This window comes from Trichomonas vaginalis, chromosome IV (genome assembly GCF_026262505.1).
Source record: "Trichomonas vaginalis G3 chromosome IV, whole genome shotgun sequence".
Taxonomy (NCBI): domain Eukaryota; phylum Parabasalia; order Trichomonadida; family Trichomonadidae; genus Trichomonas; species Trichomonas vaginalis.
In genome coordinates, this window is record NC_067206.1 from 18191496 (window position 1) to 18203761 (window position 12266).

General features: G+C 37.6%; 10 protein-coding genes and 2 pseudogenes across 12 annotated transcripts, besides 2 other annotated features; 7 read left to right on the plus strand and 5 right to left on the minus strand.

The window, feature by feature from the left end:
• The first annotated feature begins 909 nt into the window (after positions 1–909).
• Positions 910–10388: a mobile genetic element.
• TVAGG3_0119610 (phage tail repeat-like family) lies at positions 1066–2079 on the plus strand (the record flags this gene model as incomplete). Its single annotated transcript, XM_001319352.2, has 1 exon — positions 1066–2079. A coding segment is annotated over one exon (1014 nt), but the record flags the coding sequence as incomplete, so codon positions are not given.
• Positions 3469–3624, plus strand: TVAGG3_0119620 (uncharacterized protein; the record flags this gene model as incomplete). The annotated part of the gene is made up of 1 exon (XM_051223493.1): positions 3469–3624. The coding sequence occupies one exon, from the start codon at positions 3469–3471 to the stop codon at positions 3622–3624; it is 156 nt and encodes a 51-aa protein (XP_051108479.1).
• Positions 3643–4227, plus strand: TVAGG3_0119630 (phage tail repeat-like family; the record flags this gene model as incomplete). Its single annotated transcript, XM_051223494.1, has 1 exon — positions 3643–4227. One exon carries the CDS (start codon positions 3643–3645, stop codon positions 4225–4227), a length of 585 nt encoding a protein of 194 aa, XP_051108480.1.
• TVAGG3_0119640 (uncharacterized protein) lies at positions 4273–5327 on the plus strand (the record flags this gene model as incomplete). Its single annotated transcript, XM_051223495.1, has 1 exon — positions 4273–5327. A coding segment is annotated over one exon (1055 nt), but the record flags the coding sequence as incomplete, so codon positions are not given.
• TVAGG3_0119650 (DNA/RNA polymerases family) lies at positions 6235–6402 on the plus strand (the record flags this gene model as incomplete). Its single annotated transcript, XM_051223496.1, has 1 exon — positions 6235–6402. The coding sequence occupies one exon, from the start codon at positions 6235–6237 to the stop codon at positions 6400–6402; it is 168 nt and encodes a 55-aa protein (XP_051108482.1).
• TVAGG3_0119660 (uncharacterized protein) lies at positions 6541–6804 on the plus strand (the record flags this gene model as incomplete). The annotated part of the gene is made up of 1 exon (XM_051223497.1): positions 6541–6804. One exon carries the CDS (start codon positions 6541–6543, stop codon positions 6802–6804), a length of 264 nt encoding a protein of 87 aa, XP_051108483.1.
• Positions 6854–7564, minus strand: TVAGG3_0119670 (cytochrome B-C1 complex subunit 6, mitochondrial family; the record flags this gene model as incomplete). The annotated part of the gene is made up of 1 exon (XM_051223498.1): positions 6854–7564. The coding sequence occupies one exon, from the start codon at positions 7562–7564 to the stop codon at positions 6854–6856; it is 711 nt and encodes a 236-aa protein (XP_051108484.1).
• Positions 7752–8181, minus strand: TVAGG3_0119680 (uncharacterized protein; the record flags this gene model as incomplete). Its single annotated transcript, XM_051223499.1, has 1 exon — positions 7752–8181. A coding segment is annotated over one exon (430 nt), but the record flags the coding sequence as incomplete, so codon positions are not given.
• Positions 8208–8592, minus strand: TVAGG3_0119690 (annotated as a pseudogene). The gene has a single exon. A coding segment is annotated over exon 1 (385 nt).
• On the plus strand, positions 8820–9398 carry TVAGG3_0119700 (uncharacterized protein; the record flags this gene model as incomplete). The annotated part of the gene is made up of 1 exon (XM_051223500.1): positions 8820–9398. The coding sequence occupies one exon, from the start codon at positions 8820–8822 to the stop codon at positions 9396–9398; it is 579 nt and encodes a 192-aa protein (XP_051108486.1).
• Positions 10389–12266: part of a mobile genetic element that runs on past the window's edge.
• TVAGG3_0119730 lies at positions 11371–11812 on the minus strand (annotated as a pseudogene). The gene has a single exon. A coding segment is annotated over exon 1 (442 nt).
• TVAGG3_0119740 (P-loop containing nucleoside triphosphate hydrolases family) lies at positions 11869–12238 on the minus strand (the record flags this gene model as incomplete). The annotated part of the gene is made up of 1 exon (XM_051223501.1): positions 11869–12238. A coding segment is annotated over one exon (370 nt), but the record flags the coding sequence as incomplete, so codon positions are not given.

Here is a 12266-nt window from a genome sequence, read left to right on the forward strand (position 1 = left end):
CTTTTTCTTCCATCTGTAGTAAACCATACTTGAAAGTCTGAAATACTTCACTTGGTGGTTCGTATAACTTTGTAGGTTTTTCGTAAAGTCATTTGCCAAGCATAAGAAAGAGTTTTGAGCGCCAGAAAATGAAAGCATGAACAATAATAGCAGCTGGGTCGAAAACATCTTTAAATAAATATGTTCATCTCTTGCATATCGACTGTAAATATTTGCTAAAGGAAGTTCGACTTTCTGATTTAACATTCTTTGCAAATAATACCATGACATTGCAGTGAATTCTGTATATATTTGTTCGTCTTTCTTTGGATTGTCTTCGTAGATTTGAAATGACACTTGTGAATTTTGTTTGTCATATACAATTCTCACATAAAGTGTGCTCTCGGTATTTGCATATTCATCAGCATATTTTGCATAACATGAATTTATTTTATCTTCTATATTTTTTAACGCAGTCTGTAGAGAAGATGAAAGGTCAACTTGTATTAGCTCAATTTCTTCCCACATTTTTCGTTTCCCTTCAGATATATAATCTATATGAAACCTTACAATAAATGGAAAACTTTTATCTTCTACAGACACAAACTTCATTCTACGAAAGCCAATAGCTTTTGTGACAGATGGGTCTCTTAGCCATCTTAATGGGTAGTCAAAACGATAGCCTTCATGCTTTACGGTCTCTGTCTCAAACTTTTGACCGACATTAGTAAAAAGTTCATCTAATGGTTTAGTTGTAGCAACTCTTGAATTTTCTTTTTCTATTGGAAGCATATTTTATCTAGAATAAAAATGTCAAATGAAACAGCGTCTATGAGAGAAATACAACACAACCGACAACTCATTATGCAAGCTCTAAATAAGAACACAACAAACTTTTCAAACTATTCTAAGATATCTGAGTCATTGAAAGAAGGAAACTTAAAACTGACGATAAACCCAATGACAGACGAGTTTCTGTTTCAAGACAACAAGAACCATACTGTTTGTATAAATCCAACAAAAAGAACTTTAAACGAGAAACCTATAGATGAACTTCTTTTGAAAGCAGATATTGACAACAAAGCTGACAAAGAATATGTCATTGAAAAAGTTCAAGAAGAACATGACAGAGCAGATGCAACATATGCAACAAAAGAGGATGTTGAAAAGAAAGCAGATAAAACATATGTTAACGATGAGTTAGAATGTGTGGCTAGTGCGTTAGTGAAGAAGGCAGATAAGGAATATGTGGATGAAAAAGACAATGAAATTAAAGAAAGGGTTGAATGGTATAATGAACGGACATCGAAGATTTTAAAAACGAAAGCTGATACAGGATGGGTTTCAGGGTGTTTAGACCTTAAAGCCGACAAAGAAACTGTAGATATGTTGGCACAAACGGTTTCAAGTCATACCAGAGGTTTAATGGAAGATGGACAACAGTTGAAAGAGCTTGAGAAAGGTGTTACAGAGTTAAGGAATACAAAAGCAGACTCGACATGGATAAAAGGATATGTAGATGCAACAAAAGAGTATATTTTCACATGGACAGAAGGAACATACCCACAAAAATATCATAGACATAGCATCTCTGACGTAAATGAACTTGAAGAAAAGTTATATAAGAAAGCAGACAAAACAGAGCTTCAAACATTAAAGACAGAAATACTTCAAACACTATATCCTATAGGTTCTATTTACACGTCAATGAACTCTACCAGACCAGAAGTAGTACTTGGTCTCGGAACTTGGACTCAAATAGTCGACAGGTTTTTGTATTGTGCAAACTCTTCAAAGGAAACAGGTGGAAGTAAAACGATTTCAGGTGAAAATTTACCTGCACACAGTCACTACATAGATTTAAGTACATCTCAAGCAGGTTGGCATAAGCATAGATATTGGGATTGGTCAGGAATGACAAAAGGTAAAGGATATGATGTTAAAGACGAGGTTAAGTTTGCTATAAATTGTTACTGGAGTGACACTCAGGGAGAAGGAAACCATACACATCGCGTTACAGGATATACGCAAACAACGGGACAAAGTAAAGACTACATGCCACCTTACATGACAGTTTACGCATGGTATAGAAATGCTTAGTCGTCATTTTCAACTTCTTTAGCATATTCGTCAGGAGTTGTCTTATATTTGTTAGGAACTGTCTTTGAAAGTATACCACCTTGAACTTTGACAAGTTTGAAACGAGGTCTGACAATAGTAGTTTTATCTTCTGCTTGCAGTCTGTACATTTTGCCATGTTTGCCTAAAACTTCATAATATTCTCTTGTATACTTTCTTCTATTTTTACGAACACGAATGTGAGTACCTGTCGGTTCCCATTGTTGTCATAGTCAATAGTATTTTCATATGGGTCGCGTTTAGGTATTTCTATTTTACTTTGTCACCTTTCTGAAGTTTGAAGCCTGGCATTCTTTCTTGTTTGTCTCTTTTGACTAAACTATTAAATATATAGTCTTTCTCTAAGTCGGGGTTGTTTTTCATTTCTTCGGGGGAGTGGTTTCCCAAACCTTTTTGTTTACGGCTATTGTAAATATTTAAAACTTGTCTCATCTTTGCCATGGAGAAATGTCTATATTTGTCGTCATATGACATTTCATTTGCTTCACCACCTTGTGGTTGGTTTAAGTCTCTTAAGATTTTTATACAACTGTCAATGACACCAAGAGCAGAATGGTTTTGGTCGACAATGAAATATTGGTTTACATTTTTTGAACGCAGATAGTTTTTAATATCGTCTGATTTGAAAGAACTTTCACAGTCAGATGTCAGTTTTGTTGGATGGTATTTGTCAACGAATATTGTCAAAGCAGTTTTCACATCTAAAATATTTTTGGACCATAATGGTATGGCTTCACAGTATCTGTGTTTTGACCAAAAATATTAACCAGTATGGTGGTCCATCTTCTCTATACCTCGGAATGTTTTCCAAGATATCCATAAACCAAGCATTTGGTGTTGAACTAAAGATTTTTATCATGAGTGCTTTCTTTGTTGCCTTAGAAACATAGGGGTCCTTGTTTGAATTCGTCATTTTTAACCCATAAGAAATGGGTTTATTTGGCGCATTAGCAGGAGTTGCATCCAGATTTTTGCCCGCAGTGGGAACAATAGCCAGAGGTGCATTTGGAATTGGAAGGAAGATTTTGAGTACATTAGGTATACTGAAAGAGAAAGCAACACCTATTATACAAACTGTACAGAAAGGTTGGGAGGTAGCACGAGATGCAGCAAATCTTATTCCAAATCCTGAAACAAGAGGAAAAGTTCAAGGATGGATGGACAATGTAGGAAGACAAGCAGGAAACTATTATAACAAAGCAAATGACTACTATAACCAAGCAGGACACTATATGGACCAAGGTGAAAGATTCTTTAACAGAGGATATAACCATGCACAACAGTGGGTAAACAATAACCAACCGCAACCACCTCAAACTTGGGGAATGTAAAGTTTTTTACTGAGATGAAATGAACAATACAGCATTGAGACAAATGGGTTCAAGATGGATTTGTCGGCTTCCAGCAGTTACACCACCACGTGTTTGTCAAGTCCTCCCTATACCTCAAGAAGTTTTAGACCGACTTAAAAAACCTAAACAACCAGTTGAAAACAAACCAAACTAAAATTTTTACTGAGATGAAATGACCGAAGAAGTTGAAACGGTAGATTTGACACCACAAACAAAAAGTTCAGAACCATTGTCAAAACCTGTCAAAGAACTTACAGATGAAGAGAAAAATTCAATAATAGAAAGTGCCAGGTCTGGAAATACAAACCCTAACTATAAAGTCACTTTTCATAGAAATGGAACGGCTAGTATCTCAAAAAAGAAACAGACCCTCACAAATAAAATATTGAAGTCTGAAGGAGCTTTCGAGACAACAGATGGAAAAGTTTACTTCACTGACCAACAGTTCATTATAGAACATCTCATTGACTTAGAGTCGAAATATTCTAAACTTTACAACAAACACAAAAAGTTGAAAGGAAAACAAAAACAAATGGCATATGATATTTATGAAGATGTTGACGACACAACTGTTCCTGCAAGTGAAGTAAAGTCAGAGGAACCGAAAAGTGACGAAAAACCGATAGAAGAAGAAAAACCAAAAACTGAAGATAAACCAAAACCAAAGGTTAGTTTCCAAACTAAACCAAGTCAACCTTCATTAGCTGGTATGGGTTGGCGTCAAAGACTTATGGCAGCAGGCGGTTATGTAAAGTAAAGAAAAAAACATTTTTTTATTTTTATAAAAATGCCCCCGTATAGAATGGATAGAAGGTCTGCTAGAATAAAAGCAGAGTTAGAAAGATATGGTTGGAGAGTTTCGAAGAATTTTAAATATAGGAAGGGAAGACCCATAAAAGTCTATGACAAATTGTCTGGTCTTCGCTACGAAATGGACTTAGAAACAGCACGTGCCAATTATCCAAACAGACTCGAGAGGTTAGAAGAAGAACGTCTTATGGACATGCCTTTCGATGTTAGTGAACCTCAAGTTGAAGGACACGACGGCTTTGCCAGATTCTACTGGAAACATGACGAACAATTGCATCCTTTGAGAAGGAAAAAAGGAAAAGGTGAAGACGCACATGCTCCCATGGAAAGAACAAGATATGCATATGAAAAGTACCGTGAAGTTAGAAGTCAAATTACATCTGGTCGAACCTTTACAGTAAACTTTGACGAAGGAAAGAACAAAGAAGGCTTCATGGGTGTACTTGCTGCCATACAAGACGGAAATAAGAAAGGATACAATCTCAGACTAACCATAACAGATTTGGACGGTCACATTTACTATGCCCATGGCAATGTCACAACAGCCGCACAACTTCTTGACGCTTTCAAGACTACAAAGAGAGAACAAATGGTTGACTCCGACTCAGACATTTTGAATGCAATTGAAGGAATTGCAAGTGTAAAATTTGAATGGTACCAACCTAACCCTCAAGCAGTCAGACAACATGCTGGATACTTCCCCTTCATAAATAAGTCTGACATTGACTTGACAAGGTATGGAATTTACAATTCAATTGAAACAATTGTCAATGAACCTTGTATTCTTACATGTCTCAGGAACTCTGGTCTTGTTTCAGAAGAGAAGATGAAGTATCTTGAGTCATGTGTGAAGACAAGGTACATGCTCAGAGGTCAATTGGCAAAAGTTGCACCGTTGGCAAATGTCAATATCCGAGTCAACATTCCGACTGAGAAAGGTTCTTCACATGACGACTATGTTGTTGACAAAGACTTACCATGGTTGAAGATTGTAATTGTCCACAACCACTTCATGTTGAACGAAAGTCTTATGTTCGGAAAAGGCAAGTGCAACATTGTCAGAGCTGTTAACATTCTTTTCGAGAAAGGTTTGTTGGAACCAATTCCAGATGACAAGCTGACAGAAACTTTTGTACCAAAAGACGAAACAAACTTTTCATTGTTAGCAAGACCAAAAGTTGTTCCAGACAAAGTTATAGCACAAAAGAAGTACACAGTTCCACGAGGAGTTGGATTGTTCGGATACCAACCTGAACCAGAAGAACTTCCAATGAGGTTGCAAGAACTTCAAGATGCTATAAACAAACTTCCATTGAGACATCCAATTGACGTCAAATTGTATTGGAGAGCATCTGAGTTAGGTCAGAAGGTTTTATATGAAACAGGTTGCTTCGACGATGTTTATGAGATAACAGGAGAAGTTTCTCAGAAGATAAGAGACTCACTTGAATTTCCACAAACTGGACCAATTGGTTGCGACAAGTTCGACTCATACGAAAAGATATACTATGTTGACCTTAACGCTGCGTACATGAGGTTCGTCCAATATATCCCGACTGGAATTCCAAACGAAGATGGTGAGTTCCTGGGAAGGAACTATACAGTTGGAAAAGTCATACAACAACTGTATGATATTAGGAAAGCTTCAAACCCCAAACTTGCAATGACACTCAAATTGCTTATGAATTCGACATGGGGATATTCCATTAAGAAACCTCAAGAGATGAAGAGTAAACATTATGAGAAGGTCGACAACTTTGTTGAAAGGTTTTCTCCTTTTGTTTTGAAGTACGAATTCACTCAAGGTCAAAGTGGCTTAGTAACCACATTAAAACCTATTGTCGAACATTGGTCCTATCCTCAGTTCGCAAAGGCAGTCCTTGACAACTACAACAAATTCTTCTCCGAAGTCAAATCCAAAGTTGTGGTTTACTATGAGAACATCGACGCACTCATGACGAACAAAGAAGGCTATAACAAACTCATTGAAATGGGTTTAGTCGGTGAAAAGATGGGTCAATTCAAATTGGACAAAATTTTCACCGAAGTTCATGTCCTCTCCAAGCGTAAGTACTGGGGCATACTTGAAGACGGCACAGAAATAAAACATTGCATGAAATAAAAAATTTTTATTTGAATTTGAATTTAAATGTGGGGAATTCTTGGTCTCAAACTCATATATAACCTGTTTGTTTGTATTTTCGTCGACTATGGCACGAGACACAAACATTGACCAAACGGACAAAAAGTGTCATTTCAGATGGTCACGCAGCCAATCGCATTCGAGCACTTCGAAGAAGCCTTACGTTCCAAGGGAGAGGGTGTCTGGTGCAAGGCAGAGGTCATGAGACTCTACGAGCAGTACATCCTCAATGCCTGGGAGGACAAATCGTCCTTGGATTGGCAATTCTACCAACTCCTCTGGGACGACCTCCTACGCAACTGGGATGACGAAAGAGTCCAATTCAGAGGTCGGGAGCTAATTGTCCAAATTCTCATTAATTTAAGCTACTTAACTAAATAAACACCTAAATTTACTCGGGGTTTCCCCCTAAAATAAAATTTTTTTACTCTTAGAACCACTCGAGGTTCTCCTTACGGTTGTTGAGCTTGTCACCGTCAATGTGTCTGACCTTCGTCTTCTTGTCTGGATTTGGAACCCATTGAATTGCGACAAGCTTGCCCATGGAGATTGAACCGCGATTCCGAAGGTTAAGGTTCAAGTGTCCCAAGTTGTTGAGGACTGGGGTAAGAACCTTGCCTGTCTCCTTGTTGCGGATTTGGTATGGGTAGGGTTGGGAAATTTCGTAAGCGTCATCGGCAACAAGGGTTGCCCAAACTTCCTCTTCTTCGTGTTTCTCTTCTTCCTCTTCTTCTTCGTGTTTCTCTTCTTCTTCGTGTTTCTCTTCTTCCTCGAAAATTCCTTCTTCAATTTGGTACTCACGAATTACGGTGTTGGAGGTTCTGTCCTTTCCGAGTACCTTCCAGATGGCGTCTATCTCTTCGAAGAAACGGTAGATGAGTCTGGCAAGGTCTCGGTTCTCTCTCGCGTAAATGCGCAAGGTTTCCGCGAAATCGTTCAGGACTTTCTCATTGGAAGCATGGTTCGTGAGGACATTGGCTTTAAGTCCCTTCATCTCTTCCATAAGACTACTTTGGAGAGTCTTAACGGTGTTTGTCAGATGAGCTTTCAAATTCAAAATTTGAATTTGAACTGGGCGCTTGTCTGGCAACATTGAAAGGACATCTGCCATTGTGTTCGGCTTCGGTGCTTGTTCGGACATCGAAAAAATGAAGTGGTTTGAGAATGACGGTTTTACTTCAAAAAGCTTGTTATGACGGTTAAGTCATACAACAAGTTTAAAATAATATCTTGTTCTTCTTCTGAACGTTTGTTGTCTCTTCCGATAAAAGTTTCGAACATGAGAACCAAAAAACGTTTTTTGAGATTGCGGAAGAGTTCAGGCAAACGTTCATATTCTGGATATGTTGGGAGCAGTTCGAAACATCTGAGCTGACTTTCGGACAAAATTGGGACAATGTCAGAAAATTCATCTTTGGTCGGACTGCTTGAAGGTAAGTCCCTTACATGTAAGTAGCTCTGGTAAAGTCTTCTCATTTCTGCTAACTTTTGGAGTATAGCTTCGTAGTTTAGAAGTTTTAATTTTAATTGTCTTATTCCACTCTTGACATCTAAACGGTAACTATCCATGAGGTCAAGAGTAGCTTTGGTAGCTTTAAGTGGAGCTATCTGTTCCTTGACTTGTGCAATTTTGGTTGCAATTGTGGTTTGAGCTCCTTCAAGTTCGCCGTCTATGTCGTTCTCAACACCTTCAACCATAGCTTGAAACTCTTCATCGGTCCATTGAGATTGGTGTGGGACGAATTTAACTTGCTTCATTCAAAAAATGAAAAAAATGTTTTTACTCAAAACGTTAAGGTTGACTGAACTGGTTGGATGTCGCCTTCACAGGTTATGTAGAACGGCTGACCCGAGAAGTGAAGGAGAGACTGAATTGCCAATTTCATATGGGGTAGGGGGTTCTCCTTGTTTGGTATTTTTATCCAAGGACGTTTGTTTAGGAACTTAACAAGAGCTTCTCTTTGGCGTCCTTTATGCCATCGTAGGCTGTCCCGTCTGGTATTTGAATTGGAATTCCAGTCGAAGTCTCGAGCTGAAGTGTAGACCTTCCAGAAATAGTGGTGAACTTGACCTTGGTTTTACCCTGCGCAAGTACTGCTTAACAACTTCATTTATCTCTATAAGGTAAATTGCCTCGTCAAATCCTTCTGGTATTCCGAGTCCTTCCATCCGACAGGAAAATATTTTCCCGACAACTGGAAAAAATTTCCCGACGACAGGAAGGACTCTTCCAGTTGTCCGTCCGTAAACCATTCAAATTTTCGAAAATTGAGAACTTTTGGTCGAACTTCAGAAAAAGTTTTTCCTTCCGACAGGAAAGGTTTTTTCTTCCAACAGGAAAGGTTTTTCCTTCCGACAGGAAAGGTTTTTCCTTCCGACGGTTAAGCCACAAACAGATGTCCGACGTACCACCAACCGAGCCCATTCCCAAACCAGAGGAACCTAAAGCACCAGCCCCTGCACCTCAGCAACCTCAGTTCCAGCAAGTCCCTCCACCAAATTACTACCAATTTCCACCTCAAGGTTACTACCTACCACAAGGCTTCCCGAACTACCCTCCTCCTCAGCCTATGCCTTACTTCCCCAACCCTTGGATGTTTATGCAAAACCCTGCCCCACAATTCCAATCTCAATCCAAGAGAGACCAAGAGTTCGAGGAAGGTCTGAACCGCTTACGCAAAGAGTATGCTACTACCCCAATGGAAGAAGACAGGCTTTCAGTCTCTTCCCTCAAATCGACCGATTCGACTCGTACCACAGATTCGGTTCGTGACCGTGAAGACTACCTCAAGCAGTCTGAGAGACTCTTCATCCTACAACCATTTACAGTTGGAGCTCTCAAGAACATGCGCAATTACGAAGGTCAGACACCAGCTGGAGACCGTAAAACAGACGTACTCGCAAGAGCAGTCCAACTGGTCAAGACAAAGACCGAGATAGTCGACTTCATTCTTGCAGCTTGCCCATACAAGTAAAAAAATAAACAATTACGAGTTAAACTTTTCTTTTTTTCTGAGTTGTTTAGAGCTGGTTTCTCTTGTAGGAACCTTTCGTACTCTTCCATGGTCATGTAATTGCGAATTTTGTACGCAATTCCAGGTTCGTTGTTTTTGAACCTTATGTATGTAACGCTTCCATCCTCCTCAGGGAAGTAAGCTGCTAACATCTGACCAAGTTTTCTCGGTGACTCGGAGCTCATTAAAAATGTCACTTTTTAAACGTTAAGTTTTTAGTCTTATTTTACCCTTTGTTTACCCTTTGTTTGTCAAGGTAGTATTGGAGTGCAATTTCTCCAAATTCTCTGTGTCGGAGTTCTTCAGCATTTTCCAAGGTGTACCTGGAGAACTCAAAGAAGTTGTCAAGAACATACTGCCATGCTGCTCTTCTGAGTTCGTCGGTATTTTGGAAGTGTTGCACCTTCGAGTCTTCGGACATGAAAAAATGACACTTTTTCTATTAAACCGTTTTGGCATTTCTCATGAGTGAGTATAGTTCTGCCGAACCATTGGAAGAGAAGAAGTACCCTTGCTGGCAAAAGACAAAAATAGTTGCCTTAGTTGTCATTGCAATTGTACTCGTAATTGAATTCATTGTACTTCTCTTCACGTACATAAAACTCAGCAATGGTATTTGCTTTAAGAAGCTACCATCTTACTAAGACTAAACACTTACATTTTTCAAGCTTGACTTTTTACAATTTGAATTTTACACCAAAAAATAATGTTTATGTTAGAATGTTAGATCTAACATGTTTTCTAACACGTTTTCTAACATGGTCTAAAACTCTTGAATTTTCATGAATTTTACACCAAAAATATAATTTATGTTAGAATGTTAGATCTAACATGTTTTCTAACACGTTTTCTAACATGGTCTAAAACTCTCGAAAATCATGAATTTTCCCGAAATAAAAAATAAAGTTGGTTTTTTTAAAAAAATATTTTTTATTTTTATTGTAAGAACATGTTAGCAACAACAGCACCAAACTCGTTAGTCATGAACCCAACTTCAATGTTAGTAGAGATGAAAAGCTTCATTCCTTCTTCATATACTTTCGAAACAAAAATCCAGAAGATAAAGCAAGAACTTTTAACAAGTAATTTAGACTGTAGTGCGAAAGATGAAACAAATGAACAGTATCTTTATGAAATGCAGGATATTATTGACCATTTACCTAAACTTCCTGAAATCCAACAACAAAAACTCACTATTCCAGAATTCGATGAAATAGAAGTCGGACTGACTGACTCAGTAGAAATAAAGAAGTTCATACGAAAGGTAAATTATGAATTCCTTGGTTTTCATTGCAACCATAAGGTTATGGACAAAGATTGCGACATGGTATATAAGAACATCTCTGACCTTTACAAATCCGAAGAATTTAAGACCTACGACAACTTTGTTTCATTAGTTGCAAAATGTGTTTGGGAAATAAGAGATAAAGATAGTAGGGGTAAGGTATGGAACGAACAAATAAAACCCGCTATGTTCGAGATGAAGAAAACCATTGACGCCTTAGTTGTTTTAGCAGGTAAGGTTTCAGAATATAATGCAAAAATGAACCCACAATGTTCTAAATGTAAAGCAGCAATGAGGAAATATAACTACTCCGTCAAAGAGATAGAACGTATGCGAAACGACTATGCAGATTTAAAGAAAGAAGCAGAGAAACCAGCAGAAGATAAAATGGACATGTTGACATTTCTAAACAAAAACTATCCAACAGCTGACGATTTCCTATTATCTGACGTCAAGAAGAAGTATAAAGAAACCTTCGGCATAGTTAAAACATTCGATGTACTAAAAGAAGAAATTGAAGCCACGAAATTGTTTAGAGTCATGAACCATCGCAACATATACCATGTAAAACGCTTGTAAATAGTTATGTTAGAAAACATGTTAGAAAACATGTTAGATCTAACATTCTAACATAAACATTATTTTTGCTGACTTTTTACAATTTGAACTTTGTTCGCGTAGATGTGAATTCTGAAAGAAGTATGAGGGTCTTGTATGACTTTGTACTTCTCCCATAGTTCATGTCTGTCAAACTTACCTGCCATGGACTCTTTCATAAGTTCCATGAAATCGTCTTCGGACAATCCGGGGAAAAGTATGATATCAGTAAGTATTCTCTTTACATCCTTACTTAAACTCTTTGCTGTCTGTACACAAATGACAACTGAGATGTTAAAGTGTCTGAGCTTCTTAAGAATTCGACACATATCTTGTTCTCTATTCTTAAGCAAAGGATGAGAAGCAAAGTCATCTAAGATAAGAAGACATCTATGAGGGTAAGTCTTCCAATCGTAAGATTGCAATTTCTTCGAAATGTATTCTATCTCTTTCTGTTTGTTTCTGAAGTGTTTCTTCTCTAATATTCTTGCATTTCCTCATTTGGGTCTTTAAACTTAGAATTTATATACTCATTTATAGCATTATACTTCAAAACTCTTCTTTGGTACTTCTTTATCCAATCTAACAACTCAGTATCCTTTATACATACTAACTTAGACTTCTTTATAATATCTTTGAACGAATTGACGGTTTGGTCAAATTGACCAGAAGTACTACAAATAACAACTAACTCATAGAATGGGTTCTTCTCATCTAGTTCTTGTTGTTGTGCAGCCATTTTAAGATAAGTGAAAGTCTTACCCGACCCAGGTGGTGCAATTAGACCTGTTATACCATTCTGAGCAAATAAGAACTTGTCATGTATAGGTTTTATCTGAGCATTTTCTAACTTCCTCTTGTTCTTGTTTAAAACATTCTCAAATTTTTTGTCAATGTCAGCAAACTTTTTTTCTAACATATTTTTAGAAAAATTAAAATTTTTATCT